Source organism: Oncorhynchus nerka, linkage group LG11 (genome assembly GCF_034236695.1).
Source record: "Oncorhynchus nerka isolate Pitt River linkage group LG11, Oner_Uvic_2.0, whole genome shotgun sequence".
Lineage (NCBI taxonomy): Eukaryota > Metazoa > Chordata > Actinopteri > Salmoniformes > Salmonidae > Oncorhynchus > Oncorhynchus nerka.
The window spans coordinates 44,659,966-44,682,283 of record NC_088406.1 but is presented as its reverse complement, the minus strand read 5'-3'; the positions used below and the strand labels follow the sequence as shown (position 1 = coordinate 44,682,283).

Genomic DNA, 22,318 nt, shown 5'->3' with positions numbered 1-22,318 from the left:
GCTGTCCGGGAATGGTACATACAGTATTGCACTGTTAACTTAGTCATCCATGACACAATGAAGACACAATGAACTTCAACCTAATATCCTTCCTTTTTATTTGGTATTTTTCAAATGATCTCTCAATGTTTCTACATATGGATAGAATGTCCTTGTTCTAAGAAGACAGCTTAGTTGCTTCAGTGCCTTCTCTATGATTAAAATATCAGTCTCATGTAAACATGCGAATTGCATTTGAGGATGGGTGATTGACAGCTGTATATGCATGTTGTCCCTTTCACCTTAAGCCTCACTTTTCACATATGGCATTTGTAGTGTGGATTTGGGTTGTAAGATTGGTCTGGTCAAGGTTGGTCATAGTGGTGTGTGATACTAGTGAGACTTCCTACTACACTGGGATAAGGTTGAGTTGAGGCATTAAGCCAATCTGTTGGGCCTGTTGTAGCTGCAGTGAGAGGACGAAGGGGGGAGGAGGGCAGTGCAGGGTGTGGTGGAGAAGGGAGGGGAAAGGACAAGGGTCAGTGGTTTGGTATTTATTATTGAATCTGTCGGGTGGCCCCGTACGACATGCCAGTTTGGCTGGCCCCTTTGTTAGAGCCCATCTGCAGGCCAATCACACCCTTCCCCGCCTTCAGCTGGTCGTCTGTGAACTCCCTCCGGTTCTCCTGGGCTTTCCTGCAAGGGCACATGGACGATGAACTCAAAAACACACACTGGCACAGCACAATACACACTCCAGCATTAAAACAGCCACAGCACTGGCTGAATACACGAGCAATGCAACATCAGCATTCTTCTAACTCACTTGAAGAACCAGTTGGGGTCGCCGTGGTAGTTGCCGTCATCCTTGGTGACAGCCACACTGCCAAGGGACATCAGTGTCCTCTGGACTGCAGCTAAATCCTTCCCTGTCACCACAAAATCACAGCAGGGTTTATAAGTCGCCTCACCATAGCGACAGTACACTACACCGTTGTATGTGCCCACCACTACATCTGCTGTTATCTGTGGCATATTTACTGCCCTGTGTTGTTATTGTGATTGTTTGATGATATGCCAGATGGACATGCTTTGCGAACCTTCCCAGAGGTCCACGGTCTGGAACATGTCGGTCTTGATGACACCGAAGCTCTCGGCAGCAGTTAGGAACTGTGAGATCTGCTCCATCTGTTTGAAGGCCATGCTTGAGCTGGCTATCTTCTTGATGGGCTTGTTGTCCTTATGCAGGCTGTTAATGAGCTCACTCAGGACCTGGGGAATAGGAACATAAACACAAGAGTAAGTTGGCAGAAAATAACCACCTGTACCGTCATATACTCTTGTGGGGTCCCCCAAGGTTCGATACTTGGCCCATTGTTGTTTTAAATTGTATATGATCATCTGATTTCCAAAGTGTTTGTTTCTCCGTTCTCTATACAAATCTTTAGATCGAATAAAGATGGTCCAAATAAATGGCTCATATGAATTCTGCTAAGTTAAAATGTATGTTTCAGTCTGAGGGGTCTTAAGCATTAGGTTAGTACTCACACATCCATCCTTGAGCCAGTCCTGGAAGCCCAGTTTGCCAGCCTCAGGCTTCCCAACTCCAGATCCACACTGGGCCACAATCCACTGCACCAAAAGCTCCTCCACCTCAGCGTCGTACTTCTTGTCAATCTTGTCCTGCACCACACGGCTCATGCCATAAGATGGACCTTTGTTGGCCATGCCTACCTGAGGTCCCTTTCCCACCGAAAGGGAGAGAAGGATTGAGGGAAAGATGGAGTGGAGTAGAACAGATATTAAATAGAGGTAATATGGATATTTATTTGAGGAAAGGAAGTTGTTATATGATAGGATTCCCCAACTGGTGTTTGACCATTGTTTTTGGTAAATTTTTCTGCGTTTTCTGACCATTTTTTGTTATTAGTTTATTTTTGGAAATTTGTTCCTGATTATTTCCATGAATAATAGAGAGATATAAAGTATGTAATTGTATACGAATGTAAAGCAAGCTTTAAAATGATTATGTTTTAGTAAAATCTTATATCCGTTTGGGCTTCTTGCGGTCAATTTGAGGTTTACAGATTATTTGTAATTATGTTCCGGCCCCCTGATCTTCCATTCATTCAAGAAAAAAATCATCCTGCGCCTGAATCTAGTTGATGATCCCTGTTCTATAATATCTGAGAACATCTTGATCTGGTATTAGACCTGAAAGTATTCCATGGTCAAGATTACATTGTGACATTGACTATGTATAATGTATGACCGTTTCTATACAAGTAGTGCCTGGAGGTGAGCATGTACACCTCCATTTGCATGTCACTTGTGCTATAATCTGCTATCATGACTAATACAAAGGGACTCATTTTTCCATTGGCCCTTGACTGAAACAGAGATGACCTTAGTTGCAAGCCATTTCCAACAGCTCTGTGGATATATATGCAGATTCACATGCGGACACATTAAGACATTGGACAAATGGCACATTCACTCACAAATACGCCTGCGAACACTTACACACATGTAGATGTCATGCATTTAGAAAGGCGTGTATTTGAGCCGCTCCCTCCCAAAGATGATTGTCTCCGAATGCACACCAGTTCAGCCATCTGCATTAATTACAGAACTAAATATCAGGAGCCAAAGTGCTGTACAATGGGAGCCCTAGAATCAGCAGAATCACTCTCTTTTTGTGTCTCTCTGCCTCTCTCAAACACACTAGGCGCCACCAACACCATTGCTTGCAAAACTGTTGCTTTTGGGCCAAGCGCAAAGCCCATATCAATGCACACTTATCACCTTGTTTGCCATCTTGATGTCAGGGTACCACGACTTGTTGTGCCTGGGGGTTGAAGGTCAAATGTTAAATGTTACCACCTGGAGTTTATCCTCATCCTGATTGGAGGTCATGCTCGGTCCTTCCCCAGACTGCTGTTGGATGGGCTAGCCAATGGCAATAGTAAGATCTGGCCACTTCATGTGTCTCAAGGAGCCAGTTGCCTTATCTACACAAAATAGTTCCAAAGGGATTCTTTGGATGTCCCCATAGGAGAACCCTTTTTGGTTCCATGTAGAACTCTCTGTGGAAAGCGTTCTACATTGAACCCAAAAGGGTTCTACCAAAAGGGTTCTCCTATACAGTAGATACAGCCGAAGAACCCCTTTAGATTTTAGATAGCAGCTTTTTGTCTAAGTGTGTATTTGCATAGTTTTAGTTGGACCCAACTACTCACACGCCACCACAAGGTCAGCATGGACCCTTCCATACCTAGTATTTGAATGATGACCTGTAGCAAGCTCAAAAATCCTTACTAGCAGCAACACAAGCAACAAATGAAAGACAATATTTATTCTTCAATCTTCATGCTTATTCTTTCTTGTGTTTCTACAAAAAGATTCATTTGAAACTCAGCTCCCATTTTTTTTCTCTCCAAGAGTTCCTGAATCGTTATGTGCCTACACTTCCTCATTCCCATATTGACTCATCAGTTTAAGTCAGGCAACACTTAAGAGAAAATGTATCGATCAGCTGCCATTAACCTAGTTTTCTGAGCCAGCAGTCATTTGTTGAACATTGGCATTAAGAGCATGTATCTGTGTCACCACATTGTGTTGGATTGGCAGCCATCAACACACAGCCCTGGACTGTCTGGCACTGGGCCCAGTCAAACATTAGTGCTGCTCCATCATGCAAAGAAGTAGACCAAGGCACAGTCCTTCTAGACACTATCTGCCAACAATTCAGTCACACGAATATGAAGCCTTCAGAATACAGAAACATGACAGGAGGTTCTTTAGTGTTTCAAGTTGTTTCATGGAACCAGTTGTTTCATGGAACCTTATTGACAGACTGCTGTAGTTCATAGGTGATGAGATGAACTCTGGACCATAAAGACAAGAAACGTGCCTAATATGCCCCACATCCTCCTCAGTCAGACCACAATAAGCTCCCAACCTCACCCTAACACACACTCAGTCAAACCCTTGCACAGTGCATCATTATAGAAACATTACAGAGGAATGTGAGGAATGTTGGGCTGCTAGCCATGTCATTACTTTTTCACTCCAGTTGGTCTAGACCTATGCTTCATAAACAAGCATTTCGACCAACAGAAATTAGACTGATGTTCCTCCAATGTGGAAAGCCCCTTTCTTCTCTGTGCTACTGGCAGTATAGGTCACAGCCCCCCACAGAGGTGAAATGGATGGCCTGAGAGGTCAGTTTACATGGGACGGGACCCTGGTTCCATTATGGTGTTTATGTGTGCTTAGGGACCTACTCTACTGTTAGGTTTGGCATCAAGCCCTGTCTCTGACATCTCCAGTCCAGAACAGTATGTCAGGCTGGCCTGTTGGTTGGCGTATATATGTATGTATGTATATGTGTATGTATGTGTGCATGCGTGTGTGTGTTAAGTACATAGCTATTTTGACCTGATCATAATGAGTTCTACATTTGGTAAGACATGTAGACTATGTGTTTGGAGTATTGTCATTCAGTCTCTGAACTACATGTTGCTTCTCAACTACTGGTACTACAGTATGAAACAGTATCCACTTATCCTAATGAAAATTATCCTAATGACATCACCATCCATCTCTGCTTTCATGTCTGTTTTTACTTCTGTGTTTCTGTCTCGCCATGGTAACACAGCTGGCCGTCTCGCCATAAAGCAGTTTGAAAGCTGTGGTCTGTGAACTGTGGCTAAAACCGTGACGTACTGCCAGCGGCGCTGCAGTGCCACTGAAACGGAGCTCGAGATAAGACTATCTCCTGCTGCTGGTCAGCTATCCTCTGGGACTTTACTCCTGCTAGCCATACTGTACTGTAGATAACTCCACAGCTACTGAAGCTGCTGCTGTAGTTCTCCAGTGTTATCTCGCTGCCTCTCAAACACACACTTCCGCTCACCCACAGAAAACATCAGGCTGAGAAACGGTATTGATTAATCCCATACGATCAATGAAAGCCGCTGTGTTACTTGTTTGCATCTTTGTCTGTGTGCGCGTGTTTTTCTTCTTTGAAAAGTGCGTCTGCCGTGGACTTGTGTTGGCTATTGAATTCCTAGCCAAAGCCAACGTATGGCACTCAGTCATTTGCAAGTGAAAACTGAGCTATGCAAGTGTGTCTCTTACAAGAGGAGCTGCTGCGCTGCCTATCCCAGATCTCTTTCTATGACCAAACTGGTCAAACGTTTTCTCTGTTGCCTTTACATCTTTGTGACTGATTTGGATGGTTATTCTACAGTAGAAACACACTAGCTAAAATCAGAACTACATATCCCGTCCACCTGGCACCTGGTATCCCATTGAGCAAGACACCATCCCACATAGATCAGTAGTGTTTGTGCGTCTATTCACACCCAGTCACACACAGGATGGAGTATGAGGCACACAGACATACAGTATGGATGATTAGTGAAACAATGAAAACATGGTTAGAGAAACACAGTGCTCTGATAAGGTTACTTTTCTCAAAGACTTAACCGATGACATAGCTGACAGACAGCCATATGCCTCTTCTAGCTCTGTACACTCAGGATACCATCACAGGACTGACAGACAGACAGACAACCCTCTCAGCAAGGTGTTCTTCTGACTGGAACCCAAAAGCAGCAACAGTAAAGAGATATACTCACTGTGTTAAAGTATGAAGCGAAGAGTCTCTTCTGTACAAGCGCTGGGTCAGGAGGTGTGTGTGTGTCCGTGTGTGTGACTGAGTGTTTGTATACTTCTAGCTCCAGCAAAGTCCTCCCTCTGAAAAGTGCTGGCTTAAATGGACCAGACAAGCTGAAATGACTTCACTTCTCGTAAGCCTTGTTTACACCTTGTGCTAACATGTGAGTTTCATGAGCTCATCAATATGATCCAACCACTATCTGATCAAGGTTTATCACGTCTACACATTGTATTAAAATGTGTCTCCTATCCGTCCACTGTGTCCACATTGTGACTATATTCGTTGGTGGCTCCCTGTATGCAAATTATTTGACAGAAATTATTTCAAAATAATATGATTTTATTTATTTTAAGACCATTACGGAAGCCATGAGTCAATGGTGCTACCTGTCAATGACGGTATAATGATGAGTTAAATGCTTTGACCACTCAGATCTGTTTCCACTTGACTGATATCCAGACATGATGCATGTCTGACTACCTCCTAAAGTGGTCAGGAAGATCGGATCACTATCGGATCACAATGTGTCTTTTAATCTACACCTTTCAAAACATTTGGGCACAATCGGAATGTGGACAAGAGGAGGACTCAGGGCACATGTTAGCACCATGTATAAACATGGATTTAGCTAAGAATGAGAGAGGGAGAGAGAGTAAATAGGAAACCACAGCCTTAAAAGGGCATGGGCTTTCTGTCTACTCTCCTTCCATCCCTCCCTCCTTTTGTCTAGTGCTTTCCCTCTCTCCTCCCCTGTCTTTCTAGACTTCTCTTTTTTTTCCTTGTCTGTTAAAAAAGTGCATCCTTATTTGGGAAGGCCTGTTCAGTGCGAGGGGAGCTCTGCCAGGAGGCTCTGGTTTGGTCAGTAGGAATACTCCAAATACTTCACCACACCACTCCATCAGCAGAGAGAGAGAGAGGCGCTGCCTGGGAAGAGAGAAAAAGAGAGGATGGAAAGGGAGGCTTGAGCTAGAGTAGAAGGTGATGAATAGAGGTGGTCGTTAAGGGCCCATGGATAGTGGCACAGATTGTTTCAACAGACCACATCTGTTCTTTCCCCCCTTCATATTTCCGAAAGTCTGTTATTGATGTCAGAAATTTGATGAGAGAGGGGCGGGGGACCACAGATGCGAGGGCCATGTGAGAGGAGGAGGAGTAGTAAAGGGAGGAGGAGAGGGAATCTGAGGTTGAGAGAGATAAATGAGTGAAGACGAGTCATCTTACCATCAGAGCACAGCAGACCTTTTATGTCCAGGATGCTCCTCAACTGGCCTGCTGAGTTGTGTTTGGGCAAACGTGTGTGTGTGTGTGTGGTGAGAGAAATGGGGGTGGGGAAGAGAGGATGTGTGGATGTCATAGTTAGTAACACATTCCCTTCTTATTACCCACACTCCTTCTCTTGCCAGACCCCAGTAGTGTAAACTCACTTTGCCTCACACCCAATGCCAACCGTTGTTTCCTACATTAAGTCAGTTGTTGTCGCTTCTGTCCCACTGTCTCCTCCCATCTCACCAAGGTATCACAAGCCCCTTTTAAACCTGGTGCTAACATGCACCCTTTGTCCTTATCTTGTCTACATTCTGAATGTGCACACATTTTTTTGGAGAGGTGTAGAAGATTAAACGATACCTTGTGATCTGATTGTGATCGGATCTTCCTGACCACTTCTGGAAGTAGTCAGGCACGCATTGTGTCTGGAATCTGGAAATCAATCAAGTGGAATATTTCCAGAAAGATCACCAGTCTCAGTAACCAGACTTAGTAAAATACAAAGGCCTTCAGGTAAGTAAGCAAGCTTCGGACAAATTTACATTTTCAAATGTATTTATTCATAAACGCTCTTTTTACATCAGCAGTTGTCACAAGGTGCTTATACAGAAACAAAGCCTAACCCCCAAAGAGCAAGCAGTGCAGGTGTAGAAGAACGGTGGCTAGGAAAAAAACTCCCTAGAAAGGCAGGAACCTAGGAAGAAATCTAGAGAGGAACCAGGCTCCGAGGGGTGGCCAGTCCTCTTCTGGCTGTGCCGGGTAGAGATTCTAAGATTGCATGGCCATTAAGGCCAGATAGTTCTTCAAGATGTTCGAGACAGATGGGAGAATTAGAGGAAGCATGTAAGTTCACATAGGACACCAGATAAGACAGGAGAATTACACCAGATAGGACAGACTGACCGTAGCCCCCCGGCACATAGACAATTGCAGAATAGGGGGGGGGGGGGGGGGGTCAGAGGACACTGTCGCCCCGTTCTACAACACCCCTGGGCATTACAATACCCCTGGACAGGGCAAACCAGGCAGGATAGATATAACCCCACCCACTTTGCCAAAGTCAGAATGCCAGAATGGCCCAAATGGCAGTAGCCTACCGTTTGCATCAGGAGGCAGTTTTAATGTACAACCCCTGGACGGGATGTTAGTCTGTCGCAGGGCCTTACCCCAAATCCATCTATTTAATGCTGATTACCAAGCAGGTCCCATTTTTAGAGTCTGGTATGACTTGACCAGGGATCAAACCCCCAATCTTCCTGGGCGGTAACTAACCACAAGTCCAATGATAGTTACATATAAATACTTGGTTATTGCATAGTGAAAAGTACTGTAAAACCTCAAAATGTGTGAGACGCATTACCTCTCCACTCTCTTGCACTCTCTCTATGTGAAGCAGTGCCGCAACGCGTTATATTTTAGCGCGAATGCTGCAGCAGAAACTAAACTCCTTCGTCCCTGTGCGCCCACGTCAAACCGCAACCGCTGACGAGTTTTGCTAGACTAAAAGACACGCAGCCTTTCTATGCAACCAGAGTGTTCTTACGGTCGTCATCGCCTTCTGAATGGTGAATTTACAGGGGGGGGGCCTTAGCATATGATACTGTACACTATGGATATATTGCCATTCAATCGTCATCAATACATTTATTGAAACTAGACGAACCTGTAACAGTATGCATATTATCATGTCAAAGCAGCACCCTCTCATTCCCTTTAAATCCCAGTCCCCTGGAATGATCGCCATGCCTCTGTTAAAACCCTCACGCTCTTAGACTTTAATCTGATGGGTGTATGAGCGTGTGCATGTGTGTGGATGTTCGGCATTTGTGTATGCATACGTGTGCGTAGGGTCAGACGTCAGAGTGAGTTTGTAAGAGTGGAGGAGTTTGCTTACATCCAGCCCCTCGCTGGTTTATAATAAATTAGGATAAACAGTGAGAGAAGACATGTGTGTACAGGGTTACACAATGCCGCCAGAGGACATGTACAGTATGTCCTCCAATATCCCCCATAATCTCTCTAGCTCAACATCTCTCATTGCTTTTTTCCATTTCAGGAAATACAGTATTTGGGGTTTCAATGTGCCCTCTAGTGGGCAAAACGAGTCAACAGAGTGTATTATGTATCTGCGATGGCTACTAACATTAAAGTGGGGCCTATTCAATCAAAGCTGGTTTCTGGGTTTGTCTGACATTCTTTTATACACTGCATGAATTAGCATTTTTATTATTTTTGTTGAATAAAACAGTGTTAAATATGTTTAGGTTTACATTATTTTAGATTATATGATATACTTATCTTAACCAACTTTAGTGTCTGCCCTGAGATTGGAAGGTTGGAGGTTTGATACCCGGTTTGATACCAGGCTGTTGCTGGGAAACACAGACTTTCAACTCCCTCCAAATATTTTCTATGGGGTTGAGATCTGGAGACTGGCTAGGCCACTCCAGGACCTTGAAATGCTTCTTACGAAGCAACTCCTTCGTTGCCCGGGCGGTGTGTTTGGGATCATTGTCATGCTGAAAGACCCAGCCACGTTTCTTCTTCAATGCCCTTGCTGATGGAAGGAGGTTTTCACTCAAAATATCATGATACATGGCCCCATTCATTCTTTCCTTTACACAGATCAGTCGTCCTGGTCCCTTTGCAGAAAAACAGCCCCAATGCATGATGTTTCCACCCCCATGCTTCACAGTAGGTATGGTGTTCATTGGATGCAACTCAGCATTCTTTGTCCTCCAAACACGACGAGTTGAGTTTTTACCAAAAAGTTATATTTTGGTTTCATATGACATTCTCCCAATCTTCTTCTGGATCATCCAAATGCTCTCTAGCAAACTTCAGACGGGCCTGGACATGTACTGGCTTAAGCAGCGGGACATGTCTGGCACTGCAGGATTTGAGTCCCTGGCGGCGTAGTGTGTTACTGATGGTAGGCTTTGTTACTTTGGTCCTAGCTCTCTGCAGGTCATTCACTACGTCCCCCCATGTGGTTCTGGGATTTTTGCTCACCGTTCTTGTGAGCCCCAGATCGAGGGAGATTATCAGTGGTCGTGTATGTCTTCCATTTCCTAATAATTGCTCCCACAGTTGATTTCTTCAAACCAAGCTGCTTACCTATTGCAGATTCAGTCTTCCCAGCCTGGTGCAGGTCTACAATTTTGTTTCTGGTGTCCTTTGACAGCTCTTTGGTCTTGGCCATAGTAGAGTTTGGAGTGTGACTGTTTGAGGTTGTGGACAGGTGTCTTTTATACTGATAACAAGTTCAAACAGGTGCCATTAATACAGGTAACGAGTGGAGGACAGAGGAGCCTCTTAAAGAAGAAGTTACAGGTCTGTGAGAGCCAGAAATCTTGCTTGTTTGTAGGTGACCAAATACTTATTTTCCACCATAATTTGCAAATAAATTCATTAAAAATCCTACAATGTGATTTCTCATTTTGTCTGTCATAGTTGAAGTGTACCTATGATGAAAATTACAGGCCTCTCTCATATTTTTAAGTGGGAGAACTTGCACAATTGGTGGCTGACTAAATACTTGCAGACAATCTTTTAATACAGGATGTGGAAGGAATCATAAATATGTTAATACTTATTTTCTATAACTTTGTTTGAAATCTATTTATTGTTTTAACAGTAAAATATGCCCTCTCTGTTTTATAGAAATGCAAGGTATTTAATGTGAATGATTTTATGCTTAGTGCTAATGCTTTTTAATACTGTTCATTTTTTAAATGTTTTCTAAAAATTCATTTGAAGTATATTTCTTTTTAAAATGGTCTAGGGGGAAGTGTAAGAATATTTCGAAGATAAATACACAATGCAGAGGACTAATGGTCAAGAGGGAATTAACGATCAATGGAAATAGTGTTTTTTATGTAGTAGGGAATTAATGATCAATGGGTCAGAAACATGGGAGGAATTTGTCTCGGCATTGAGCCTGAAACAGGATACTTGTTATTTGGTTTTATTGCAAGGAATTGGTCAACCACAGGCTAGGGTTCGGTCATTAAACTACATTCTGTCTCTTTGTTCTGTGGAGAGAATTACTGAGGACAGGGGTAATGAACATCTACCTCAGCATAACATCCATGATTTGTCGTCGTTGAATAAACCTATTTTTCTCCCCCTGATTTGCTCTGTGGTCTGTGTTACTGAAGAGGAACATCAACTGCTAACACCTCCAAACCACTCATTGTTGAATTAGCAATTCCCAACTTGTTGTCTAATGTTTATGTCCAATGGCCGATGAGTACTGATACGTTTTATCTATAATTTCTCTTCATATGACAAGGATTGAAAAGGATTTGCCAGTAGATTGTTGACTTGATTCATGATGATGACTGCTAGCTTGACATGATCATTCCAATCAAAGCTACTGTAGATATAACGTGATTTTAAGTAATTTTATCTGTGGCCAATGACCTTGATCCTTCTTGGATGGGCACTTCTAATGTAACTCTATGGTAGCACCCAAGGGGCTTGAATTTTCGAGCTCTCCCCATAGATTTTGCGGTGATGTAGTGTCCCCATGAGTGACAGAACACTGAGCCAATCACGGCGTAACTAGAGAACATTACCAACCCCTTCACTCTGTATTTTCCGCTGGCTGCCCCACCACCACAGAAAGCACTGAGCTAGGCTGAAAAACCTGCATTTTGGAGCTGCCTTACTCAAGAAAGCAAAAAAGAGATCATATTTGTATGCAGCTTTATTAACTCAATGTTTTTTATTTTACATTGTTTGCGAACTGATATGTGACATCTATTAATGCCAAAATAACATGCAAGGTGGAGCTGTACCCTGAATGACGGGTTGCCACTGATGCTTCCCTGTTCCGGGCCAAGTGTAATTTTCCCAAGTCCCTCTTTGTGGCACCTGACCACAGTGTTAATGCTGATGGCTAAACTTCACTGCTCTTTACACCCTTAGCCTGTACATTCCTGACAACGTGTTAAGCATAACTGTATGGTACAGATGTCAGATAATAGCAACATGTTGAAAAATATTATCCGATTACATCTGTAACCAACAGATGCATATTTGCATTCCCAGTCATGTGAAATCTATAGATTAGTTCAATTTGATTCATTAATTACATTTGATTGATCTCCTGATATGAACTGTAACTCAATCAAATCTTTGAAATGGTTGTATGTTGCGTTTATATTTTTGTTCAGAATACACACAGTATATGTGAATATAAATGTTGCATTGTACGTCTGCATGTATGTTGATGACATAAATATATGACACATAAATAATGGTCAAGGACATAGCATTTAAGTAATGTGCTGCTGAAAGGGACATAAGAAAAGCTGTAAAGATATTCATGTCACTATTGCCGAGCCAAATACACATTGTATTACACTTGTGCACCTCTATTGTTTTGATTCATGCAAATGATATCTCGTCCATAACTCCTCCCTGGATTTTCTGGCACATTATCTCTTGGGTCACTGAGGTCAAATCTGCCTCATGTGGAGTCTGATGGCCATAGAGACAGAAACTGATAGAGTTACACAGATACAGTATTAATGCGGATGGCTTAAATTCACTGCTCTGTACACCCCTAGCCTGTACATCCCTGACAACATGCTGAGCTGTATGGTACAGAGCTCAGAAAATAGCAACAAGTTGAAAAATATGATCAGTGTCACGTTTTATCAAGGTGGGTGGAATCAGGCGCAGAGAGCAGGTTTCAGATATTTGACCGTTTATTCTCCGATGCACAAAAACCACGGTCAACCCAACACACAGGGTGAATAATACAACACAGGATCAAAAATAGACCGGAGAATAAAACACAAGCACTACACCAAATGACATGAATACAAAAACAATCCCGCACAAAACAAGGGCGGGACAACCTACTACATATAAGGACGTTAATTAAACTAAAATACACACAGGTGAAACTAATAAGACAAAACCAATAGACAAACGTAAAAGGGATCGGTAGTGGCTAGTAGGACGGTGACGACGACCGCCGAGCACCGCCCGAACAGGCAGGAGAGCCAATTTCGGCGGAAGTCGTGACAATCAGATTACATAAAGTGGTGTCAAATTAATCCATTTCACTCAAGAGGACAATGTACGCTTTCAATGTGTAACGATTTAGTTGAGTGAATTCATAGCAATACAAAGGCAAGTTGAGTTGTCTGTTTGTGTTTATTTGTCACTTTAGTGACAGACTTTAGATTTTTTTCCCCCTCAAAAATGCTAATTTGGCATTTATCTTTATTGTGCAGAGGCTGTACTTTCACCCCACTCATCTCAGTACATGTAAATGTTTGTCTCTATTTGTGGACCCTTAGGATCATTAAGTAATGTTACTATTAGTATGAATACAGTAATGCAATAACACAGAGAGATATAAAAGATATACACAGACCAAGTACTTGTTGTATAATCATGGCTTATAAAAATTTAAATAATCTAACACATGCAAATTTATTTTTCCCATCACGGCATACATCACCTGTTAACTTGATTGGGTAAGAAGTTGTTACACCAAAGTTGTTGGGGGATGGTCAAAGCTGGGGGGAGCCTAGTTCTGGTCCTGGAAAGATGAATGTAGTTCTGATTGACATTCACTGGAGGAGCTGGCCCCTGATCACATTCTCATCACAGAGCCTCAAGACCAGCTCCAGGTTCCCTTCCTGAAGCAGGACTGGGCAAAGGAGTTAAAGACAGGGCGAAGGTGGTGGTGGGGTGTGGTAGCCTCAGTAGCTTCAGCTCAGACTTAGTCAGTGGCGTAGAGCAGAAAGCCGGTAAAGGTGTTGTAGTGGCTCTGTTCGTCGCACAGGAAGCATCCGATGGGCAGGGTGACCCAGCAACCACAGCAGTACGATAGCTGTTGGAGAAGAGAGCATGTTAGTTACAGTGATGGAGAGAGTAAGCACACCACAGTATGCAGTTACACCACAGTATGCATTCTTCCATATACTGTACACACACCTGCCGCGACACACTATTTTAGACAAATGGTACGTGCAGAGAGAATCAACACCACTCACAACCGAACAGACTGTATTTGAATAGGGAAAGTATAAACATAACAGCCATGGAATAGTCGTTGTAACTTGAATCTCTCATAGACTACCTGATCTAGCAGCATGCTCCAGTGATATATTAAATTGTTTTACCTTACAAAAAGCAGCAGGACTGCTGCCTTCCAGGACAGGATTGGTGCACCCCCTTGGCTACAGTTGGCACTATGCATGACAATACCCCTGTGCAAAAGCTTAACTCCTCTGTCCTCATACAACCACTCTGGAGCCTAAATCTGCAGTATGCCTGTCATATAGGAAATCATAGACACAGCTTGGGGATGGCAATCGATGTTCACAGATAGCGGGATGGGATGGCTAGACTGTCACCAGGAAAGGAACTCGGCCTATAAACCCCACCTCCCACTGTCTGCCCTCTGTGGACTGGGCAGTGACAGGCTTTGTGTCCTGGATATGTGGGACAGGTATTGTCTGTCACCCGGACCATGTAGTTCCCATTGAACTGCAACGACACTTTACCTGTGTTTTCAGGTGTCAGACAGCTCCCACCTGCTCATTGTGTATTTTAATGGGAGATGGTGAGAGTGTCAGGTAGTCGGCAGGGGACCCTTCCCTGATGCAACGGGCGATAGGCGTTTGTGTTGGATTTGCTTGGTGGGTGTACTGATCAGCAAGATTTGAAAAACAGTGAACTCATTCCCAGCATAGCATGTTGGGAAGGGAGGGCAGGGGGAGTAGGTTGTCAGGGTGTTTGGTGTTAAAGTACACTATATATACAAAAGTACGTGGACACCTCTTCAAATTAGTGGATTTGGCTAGTTCAGCGACACCCATTGCTGACAGGTGTACAAAATTGAGCACACAGCCATGAAATCTCCATAGTCAAACATTGGCAGTAGAATGGCCTTACTGAAGAGGTCAGTAACTTTCAACGTGGCACCATCATAGAATGCCACCTTTCCAACAAGTCCGTTTGTAAAAGTCCTGCCCTGCTAGAGCTGCCCCGGTCAACTGTTAGTGCTGGTATTGTGAAGTGGAAACATCTAGGAGCAACAACGGCTCAGCCGCAAAGTTGTAGCCCACACAAGATCATAGAATGGGACCGCCGAGTGCTGAAGCGCGTAAAAATAGTCTGTCCTTGGTTGCAACACTCACTACCGAGTTCCAAACCGCCTCTGGAAGCAAAGTCAGAACAATAACTGTTCATTGGGAGCATCATGAAATGGGTTTCCATGGCAGAGTAGTTGCACACAAGCCCAAGATCACCATGTGCAATGCCAGTTGTCGGCTGGAGTGGTGTAAAGCTCTCCTCCATTAGATTCTGGAGTGGTGGAAACGTGTTCCCTGGAGTGATATATCACAGTTGGCAGTCCAACGGACAAATCTGGGTTTGGCGGATGCCAGGAGAACGCTATTTGCCCCAATGCATAGTGCCAACTGTAAAGTTTGGTGGAGGAGGAATAATGGTCTGGGGCTGTTTTTCATGGTTAGGGCTAGGCCCCTTAGTTCCAGTGAAGGGACATCTTAACACTATAGCATACAGTGACATTGTAGATGATTCTGTGCTTCAGTCTTTGTGTCAACAGTTTGGGGAAGGCCCTTTCCTGTTTCAGCATGACAATGCACCAGTGCACAAAGCGAAGTCCATACAGAAATGGTTTGTCGAGATCGGCGTGGAAAAACTTGACTGGCCTGCACAGAGCCCTGACCTCAACCCCATCACACACTTTTGGGATGATTTGGAACGCTGGCTGCGAGCCAGGCCTAATCGTCCAACTTCAGTCCGACATTTGGGGGAATTCCACCACTACTACTCTGAATGGCCAGACACTCTACAGTGTAGTCTACACTGATGCACTCTTTTTCCACCATACATGTATCCAACATCTAGATCAGAGAGAGAGGGAAAAAGAGCAAAGTTGTGAAACGTGTGATTTGATGTAAAACATAATACTAACTATTCCATCAAATCTACAAATTTAAAGATTTCTAAATATGCAGTGCATTCGGAAAGTATTCAGACCCCTTGACTTTTTCCAAATTTGGTTACGATACAGTCGCATTCTAAAATTGATTGAAACATTTTTTTTATTCTTCAATCTACACAGAATACCCCATAATGACAAAGCAAAAAGAGGATTAGAAAATTCTGCAAATTTATACAAAATAAAAACAGAAATATCTTATTTACATAAGTATTCAGACCCTTTGCTACGAGACTCAAAATTGAGCTCCGGTGCATCCTGTTTCCTCCATTGATCAATCCTGTGATGTTTCTACAACTTAATTGGAGTCCACCTGTAGTAAATAATTTGGAAAGGCACACACCTGTCTAAATAAGGTTCCACAGTTGACAGTGCATGTCAGAGCAAAAACCAAGCCAAGAGGTTGAAGGAATTGTCCGTAGAGCTCCGAGACAGAATTGTTTTCGAGGCACAAATCTGGGGAAGGGTACAAAAACATTTCTGCAGCATTGAAGGTCCCCAAGAACAAAGTGGCCTCCATCATTCTTAAAATGGAAAAGTTTGGAACCACCATGACTCTTCCTAGAGCTGGCCGCCCGGCCAAACTGAAAAATCGGGGGAGAAGGGCCTTGGTCAGGGAGATGACCAAGAACCCGAGATGTTCACTCTGACAGAGCTCTAGAGTTCCTCTGTGGAGATGGGAGAACCTTCCAGAAGGACAACCATCTCTGCAGCACTCCACCAATCAGGCCTTTATGGTTGAGTGGCCAGACGGAAGCCACTCCTCAGTAAAAGGCAAATGACAGCCCGCTTGGAGTTTGCAAAAGGCACCTAAAGGCTCTCAGACCATGAGAAACATGATTCTGGGTCTGATGAAACCAAGATTGAACTCTTTGGCCTGAATCCCGAGCATCACGTCTGGAGGAAACCTGGCACCATCCCTACAGTGAAGCATGGTGGTGGCAGCATCATGCTGTGGGGATGTTTTTCAGTGGCAGGGACTGGGAGTAGTCAGGAGAAGGATCGATGAATGGCACAAAGTGCAGAGAGATCTTTGATGACAACCTGCTCTAGAGTGCTCAGGACCTCAGACTGGGGCGAAGGTTCACCTTCCAGCAGGACAACAACCCTAAGCACACATCTAAGACAACGCAGGAGTGGCTTTGGGACAAGTCTTTGAATGTCCTTGAGTGGCCCAGCCAGAGCCCGGACTTGAATCCAATCGAACATCTCTGGAGAGACCTGAAAATAGCTGTGCAGCGACACTCCCCATCCAACCTGACAGAGCTAGAGAGGATCGGCAGAGAAGATTGGGAGAAATTCCCCAAATACCAAGCTTATAGCGTCATACCCAAGAAGCCTCAAGACTGTAATCGCTGCCAAAGGTGCTTCAACAAAGTAAAATACTGAGTAAAGGGTCTGAATACTTACAGTACCAGTGCAAAGCTGTCAAGGCAAATCGGGGCAACTTTGAAGAACCTCAAATATAAAATATATTTTGATTTGTTCAACACTATTTTGGTTACTACATGATTCCATAGGTGTTATTTCATAGTTTTGATGTCTTCACTATTATTCTAAAATGTAGAAAATAGTAAAAATGAAGAAAAACCCTTGAGGTTTTCTTGAGGTGTGTCCAAATTGCCACAGTTAGTTAATGTGCCATTTTAATTTTTAATAAATTAGCAAAAAATGTCTAAACCTGTTTTTGCTTAGTCATTATGGGGTATTGTGTGTAGATTGAGGAAAAAACGTAATACATTTTAGAATAAGGCTGTAACGTAACAAAATGTGGAAAAAGTCAATGGGTCTGAATAGTTTCAGAATGCACTGTAAGCTCAAAAGATCATTGTCATGACAGTGCATTATGGGCTGGTGGGCCAAATCTTATCTCAAACCGGGAGAAAATAAAAACGGTGGGCAAATGAGTGACAGGTATTCCAGTGTTGCTCTTCCTATGTGGAAAGCTACTACTGGCATTTTGAAAACAATTCAAATTCACCTGAATCAACTTTGTTGATGCTTATTTTTTATTTATTTATCATGCATTTAATATAATGCTCACAATCCAAAAGGGCACATGACAATAGGACAGCAGCTGAGATATGGCTGGAACAAGCTATCAGCAAATCAGCATCTCCTACTGGAACTTTCCTATCAGTTCTATAAACTGTTGTTAAGCACTGAGCACTGTATTGTCATTGCTGACTTCCTTCTCATGGCTTACAGAATGGATCTGAACGACCAGATGCCAGCCTAGTCCAGTTGACATAGAGTCACAGACGCCCCAACCCCTGACCAGAAGCGGAACCCGGGATAGAGGAGGCCAGTAAAGTCTGTCTGGAGGGAGTGGATGAGATGGGCCTGGTTGTTGGAGATCCTGTAGAAGGCCAGTACTCCTTCATGTTGGTCCAGGTACACCCCCAGCCTGCGAGCCTTGGTTGAACTTAGCCGGGTCTCCTTCCCAGCATGCCACATGGAGAAGCCTGTCCCAGACCAGTTCAGGCTCCAAGACTGCTCATTGTAGCCCAGCCTGCTGCTGTCGTCAGCCTCCTTCCTGCCCAAGTCTCTGTAGGCCACGCCGATAGTGATCTTAGTGACAATCAATAAAAAAGTAAAATACTCAAAGCCAAAATAGTGAAAACTAGTCAATTGATGATAGATTCAAATCAAGGGCACCTCTCAAGTACATAACATAAGTTGATGTGATCTTAATGACGAGGGAGCAACCATAGAAATATAATTAGATTGAGTGTGTACCAGTAGAGGCTGCTGAGGGGAGGACGGCTCATAGTAATATCTGGAATGGAGTGAATGGCATGGTATCAAACACGTGGTTTCCATGTGGTTGATAACATTCCATCGACTCCATTCCAGCCATTTATTATGAGCCGTCCTCCCCTCAGCAGCCTCCACTGGTGTGTACGCATGAGTTTTCGAGTCATGTGTGGTCACAGCCTGGGACACTGGGTCCCTTCCAGTAATTCTATTTCTATACCAGTAATAACATACCTTCTGGCCCGTCCACTCTGTCTCCCAGTAGTAAGGGCTTCCAGCCAGGGGCTCCCTGCACAGTATCTGTCTCCAGTAGATGAAACGGTCGGGGTGCTCCGGCTGGTTCTGCTTCTCTGCTTTCAGAGTGGCTTTACGATCTCCATCACCCAGTTTCAGGTGGCGGTACGCAGTGTTGGGGTCGAATGTCGGATTTAAGCAAACTACATGGAGAAATACAGGAAAGACTGGTGATGCTATTGTCGTCCTTTGTAGTCCACACTCACTTTTTTTGTCTGAAGATCTGAAGACGCTTCAACGGTGAATTTGGCTACATTTCTATGACTATTTAATGGGTGGAAAGCAGTAAAAAGGGGTACTCACATTTGAGCATTTCTTCTCTGGTTTTTGGCTCTGGGTTTGCCAAACTAACAGTGGTCACCTGGTTCACTAAAAGTGAGAGAAAATAAAAATGTTTAATGTCAACATTTTATTTGCATTTTAATGCAAACTTTGGAAGTACACTGTTGATGTCACCTCATTCACTAAAGAAAGGCAATAGAGGTGAGAAAATAAGAAAGCTGTTTTTATGGTTATTATGAAACTTTAACTTTTTTCAGAATACTCAATGCATGTATTTACCTTGAGGTCTAGGTGGAGGTAGCCAACTAAACTCAACGATTTATGATCAAGTTGAGTATGGGTGGACTGGAGCTCCGTCACATACATTTAAAAAAAAAACGACACCCAAAGAATAGCGCACAATGTGTGTAATTGCGGGCTATTCTCTGGGAGCTGAAATCAATCTTTTTTTAAATAAAAACGTCTATATGTAACGTTGGAGCTCCAGTCCGCCGACACTAGTCGCCGCTCAACTTCGTGGAGTTGAATCGGCTAGGTGCAGGTAGAGGTGAAGGGTTTAATGTTATTTCACATACTAAAATGCAATAAGGGGAAAGCATCTTTAGTCTGTTATTAAAGGTTGATGTACTCGATAATCTTCTCATACAAAGACTGAATGAAAAATGTACCTGTGTTCAGTCGAGGGTTTGATGGCACCCCGGAAGCTGCAGAGAGATTAACACATAAAAAAGACTAACATTCTGATAGGAAATGGCAGCTGCACCTTTCTGTGTTTTTTTTATTTTTTAAACATGACTTGTAGATGCTTACCTGTGTTTTGTGTAGCCACCTGATTGTTGTCAGTAGATGCTCCGTTCCCTGCAGCTTGACCACTGAACAACTGAGATGGACTAAGAGTGGCATCATTCACTACAAGCAAGAAACAGTTTGAGTAATATTGAGAAGCATATACTGCTCAACCTTTGAGCATTCTCAACAGAACCAACACAATCAAAAGGGAAAATAGGAAAACAGGTCCTAATTTCCCTGTAATATGTTTCAGGCCATTGAACACGCCCATGGACTCACCAGTTCGGAAGAGCTTGGTCATGCTGGATTTACAGAGATCCTTTAGTCCATCTCTTAGCTCTTCCATCACGGTTTGAATCTCAGACACAAGGGCCTCCTCACCCAGCCCTAACCCCTCTCTGCCCCCATTCTGTGTGAGGGGCTCCAGGGTGAAGAAATTCTGTGAAGGATGATAGATTAAGACAATAACACCTGGTGGTGAGGGTGGTCATTGGCACTTGTCTGAATTAAACTGTCATCATCTCAATCCCATTATCTTGTCCCCTTGTACCTTTAAGAAGCAGATGTGATCCTGCATGCTGGCCAGTCTGCTGAGTTCCTGGTCTTTCCTGCGGAGCTGGGCCAGCTCCTGCTCCAGTTTGTGGATGTGGCCCTCAGACCGGCTGCCCATGGAGGCCTCATAGGTACAAAGCAGCTCCCCGACCTCGGTACTCATCAGCTCCACACTCTTCACCAGCTCAGAGAAGAGCTCTACACCCTCCTTTTGTAGGGCATGGACTGAGCTCTGAGAAGAGAGGGGACACAGACATTGAGAGAAGCTAAGCAAAAATGGAGGGATGGACAGAGGGGGAGAGACGAGGAGGAAGTGAAAGAGGGGACAGAGTGTTATGAAACTGTGACTAACTACTAGGCTCTGACAACAAATGTTGTAACCACAACATATTTTACTCATACTGCCATTGATGAGGGGTTTCCTTTACTTTGTGGAGCTGGGCAGCTTGTGGGAACTCCTTGAGCTCCTTCTCCATCTCTTGGATCCTCCTCTGTGTCTCGGCCTGCATCGGAACTAGCTCCCTCTGCACATAGGGACACAGTATACAGAAACACCGGATTCTCTCAAGCACCCAGTATTTTCTCAAATTCAGATGATGCCGTTATATTCAAATAAAATAGTTGTGGCAACAGACAAAACGCAGTCATGGTTCTTTACCTTTCTCTCCTTCCTCTCCTCTTCTGGCTTAACCACACGGTGGCCCTTGTGTCCATGACGACCACACTCGTCACACACACATTCCTTATCGTCATGGCAGTAGAGCTCTAGGGGCCGCTGGTGTTGAGGGCAAAGCCTGTGGCTGACGACTGGCAGCTGGGGGTACATCCCCCCTTGGCGTAGGCCTGTGTCCGCACACACCTCCAGGTAGACAGGCGTGGATGGTGGGGCAGACGAGATGGAGAGGTAGGGATGCTCCTGGATGCCCTTTCTCCTCAGTTTCTCCATGGCCTCCACTAGCACTGTGCTCTTGGCCAGAGAGGGCCGTGGGGTGAAGACCTGTCTACACTGGGGGCAGTTACACTGACCCTTGGCCTCATTCCGGTCCCAGTGCCCCTGGATGCAGGGCAGGCAGTACGTGTGACCACAGGGCAACGTGGCAGGGTCACGTAGCGTCTCCAGACAGACAGAGCACACAAACTCCTCCTCAGGCCATGCGGCAGTGGCCATGGTGGTGGGAAATGTAGGTCCTGGAGATAGAGTGGACCAAAGTCATTCTAAGTAAGACTGACAATGCTTCCCAAATGTCACAGCATGCTGGTTAAAACCAAAATGGGCTGGGCTTGGGTTGGGTGAGGCAGGAAAAACAGGTAAGACCGGAAAGGAGTTTCCAAAACATTCTGACTGATGTAAGGGTTTGGCCGGGTAGGCCGTCATTGTAAATAAGAATTTGTTCTTAATTGACTTGCCAAGTTAAATAAAAGTTAAATTCAAAAGGCACTCGCACATCTGAGCAATCTTATTTGTAGGTGCATAGTAACAGTTGAACAAGATGAAGGATCAAGGAAACCACACAGTGCTCTTGATAGTATCACTGATATTTAATTATCTTACGTATCGGCCTCATACGTAAGCTTATTAAATATCAGTGATACTATCAAGAGCACTGTGCGGTTTCCTTTTTCCTTCAATAAAGGTTCAATAAAAATGAATTAAAAAAATGTCACAGTCACATTGATGAGGCAAAAACACTGTAGTTGCAGGCCCGCCTCAGTTG

The 22,318-nt window shown here is 44.0% G+C and overlaps 2 protein-coding genes across 5 annotated transcripts; both read right to left on the bottom strand.

Moving 5' to 3' along the window:
• Positions 1-74: 74 nt before the first annotated feature.
• Positions 75-5,754, bottom strand: LOC115136966 (transgelin-like). 2 transcript variants are annotated; one of them, XM_029672905.1, is made up of 6 exons: positions 5,625-5,731; positions 2,785-2,827; positions 1,528-1,722; positions 1,080-1,251; positions 806-908; positions 75-675 (listed from the first exon to the last, which is right to left on the bottom strand). In XM_029672905.1, exons 2-6 carry the CDS (start codon positions 2,794-2,796, stop codon positions 537-539), a joined length of 621 nt encoding a protein of 206 aa, XP_029528765.1. In that variant the 5' UTR covers positions 2,797-2,827; positions 5,625-5,731; the 3' UTR covers positions 75-536. The 2 variants fall into 2 exon arrangements, with proteins under 2 accessions (XP_029528765.1, XP_029528767.1); XM_029672907.2 differs by lacking the exon at positions 2,785-2,827 and having other exon boundaries at positions 5,625-5,754.
• Positions 5,755-12,648: 6,894 nt separating this feature from the next.
• On the bottom strand, positions 12,649-21,835 carry ftr86 (finTRIM family, member 86). 3 transcript variants are annotated; one of them, XR_010465077.1, is made up of 10 exons: positions 21,262-21,835; positions 21,032-21,127; positions 20,602-20,835; positions 20,331-20,490; positions 20,073-20,171; positions 19,931-19,966; positions 19,284-19,349; positions 18,921-19,123; positions 14,080-18,500; positions 12,649-13,787 (listed from the first exon to the last, which is right to left on the bottom strand). XR_010465077.1 is itself a non-coding variant. In XM_029673961.2 (9 exons), the coding sequence occupies exons 1-9, from the start codon at positions 21,769-21,771 to the stop codon at positions 18,165-18,167; spliced, it is 1,740 nt and encodes a 579-aa protein (XP_029529821.1). In that variant the 5' UTR covers positions 21,772-21,835; the 3' UTR covers positions 12,649-18,164. The 3 variants fall into 3 exon arrangements, 2 of the variants coding, with proteins under 2 accessions (XP_029529821.1, XP_029529823.1); XM_029673961.2 differs by having other exon boundaries at positions 12,649-18,500; XM_029673963.2 differs by lacking the exon at positions 12,649-13,787 and having other exon boundaries at positions 18,359-18,477.
• Positions 21,836-22,318: the final 483 nt, after the last annotated feature.